At 46.2% G+C, this 1,876-nt stretch overlaps 1 protein-coding gene across 1 annotated transcript; it reads left to right on the top strand.

Moving 5' to 3' along the window:
* The first annotated feature begins 327 nt into the window (after nt 1-327).
* On the top strand, nt 328-1,547 carry LOC118836142 (actin, cytoplasmic 1-like). The gene has a single exon (XM_036743495.1). It carries the CDS (start codon nt 414-416, stop codon nt 1,539-1,541), a length of 1,128 nt encoding a protein of 375 aa, XP_036599390.1. The 5' UTR covers nt 328-413; the 3' UTR covers nt 1,542-1,547.
* The last annotated feature ends 329 nt before the right edge of the window (nt 1,548-1,876 follow it).

The raw sequence follows: 1,876 nt of genomic DNA on the forward strand, positions 1-1,876 counted from the left end.
ATCAAGAGAAGCGTGAAAACGTAAACAAGAAAGAGAACTCATAAGGGACTTACTAAAGTTGAACTGTTTTGTTTACATTCTTACGTGGAAAGATGATGTGTACAATTAATGAGACCTCGATATTAGTGTAGCTGAAGGGAATATACATATATAGAGAGACAGAGGGTAGAGGGTGAGTTGAATATGAAGGGATGATATCTAAAAAAATAAAATCAAATTAAGGGATGAGAGAGGAATATATTGAGAGAGGGAGAAAGAGAGAGATAGAATGTGGTAAATTATCTTGCATAAAAGTGGCAAGAAAGAGCTGTGAGCTCTTCTACCCAGCGTGCACTTGCCTCCCCCCTGCCTCCAGGTGCGGCACCACCTCCTCTCTCTCTTAAGGGTTTAAACTTGCCACTTCAAAGTTCGCCATGGATGATGATATTGCTGCTCTCGTGGTCGACAATGGCTCCGGAATGTGCAAAGCTGGCTTTGCAGGAGACGATGCCCCTCGGGCCGTCTTCCCTTCCATTGTTGGGCGCCCCAGACATCAGGGTGTGATGGTGGGTATGGGCCAGAAAGATAGCTACGTGGGGGATGAGGCCCAGAGCAAGAGAGGTATTCTGACCCTGAAGTACTCCATCGAACATGGTATTGTCACCAACTGGGATGACATGGAGAAGATCTGGCATCATACTTTCTACAATGAGCTCCATGTGGCCCCTGAAGAGCACCCTGTGCTGCTGACAGAAGCCCCCCTGAACCCCAAAGCCAACAGAGAAAAGATGACTCAGATTATGTTTGAGACCTTCAACACCCCAGCCATGTACGTTGCCATCCAGGCTGTGCTGTCCCTGTATGCCTCTGGTCGTACCACTGGTATTGTGATGGACTCCGGTGATGGTGTGACCCACACTGTGCCCATCTATGAAGGTTATGCCCTTCCCCATGCCATCCTCCGTCTGGATCTGGCTGGCCGTGATCTGACGGACTACCTCATGAAGATCCTGACCGAGAGAGGGTACAGTTTCACTACCACAGCTGAGAGGGAAATCGTGCGTGACATCAAGGAGAAGCTGTGTTACGTCTCCCTAGACTTCGAGCAGGAGATGGCCACTGCTGCATCTAGCTCTTCTCTGGAAAAGAGCTACGAGCTCCCTGATGGTCAGGTCATCACCATTGGCAACGAGAGGTTCCGATGCCCAGAAGCCCTCTTCCAACCATCTTTCTTAGGTATGGAATCCTGTGGAATCCACGAAACTACCTTCAACTCAATCATGAAGTGTGATGTTGACATCCGTAAGGATTTGTATGCCAATACCGTATTGTCTGGTGGTACCACCATGTACCCAGGCATTGCTGACAGGATGCAGAAGGAGATTACAGCCCTAGCTCCCAGCACAATGAAAATCAAGATCATTGCCCCACCTGAGCGTAAATACTCTGTCTGGATTGGAGGCTCCATCCTGGCCTCTCTTTCCACCTTCCAGCAGATGTGGATCAACAAGCAGGAGTATGATGAATCTGGGCCCTCCATTGTCCACCGCAAATGCTTCTAAATGGACTGTTTGTTTTTTTTGATTTTTTTTTTTTTGTCAAAGGGTGCGACATGATAATTGCCCAAAAAAGAGATGAGATTGGCATGGCTTTATTTGTTTTTTTTTTTTTGTTTTGGTTTTTTTTTTTTTTTTTTTTGGCGCTTGACTCAGGATTTAAAAACTGGAATGGTGAAGGTGATGAGCAGTCTAAGTGTGTTGGAGGCAAACATCCCCAAAGTTCTACAGTGCGTCTTCAGGACTCAGATTGTACATTTGTTTTGTTTTTTTAATAGTCATTCCAAATATTGTATAATGCATTGTTACAGAGTTACAAGCCTCTGTGAAGGCTGTCCTCT

This window comes from Trichosurus vulpecula, chromosome 2 (assembly GCF_011100635.1).
Source record: "Trichosurus vulpecula isolate mTriVul1 chromosome 2, mTriVul1.pri, whole genome shotgun sequence".
NCBI classification, from domain to species: Eukaryota; Metazoa; Chordata; class Mammalia; order Diprotodontia; family Phalangeridae; genus Trichosurus; species Trichosurus vulpecula.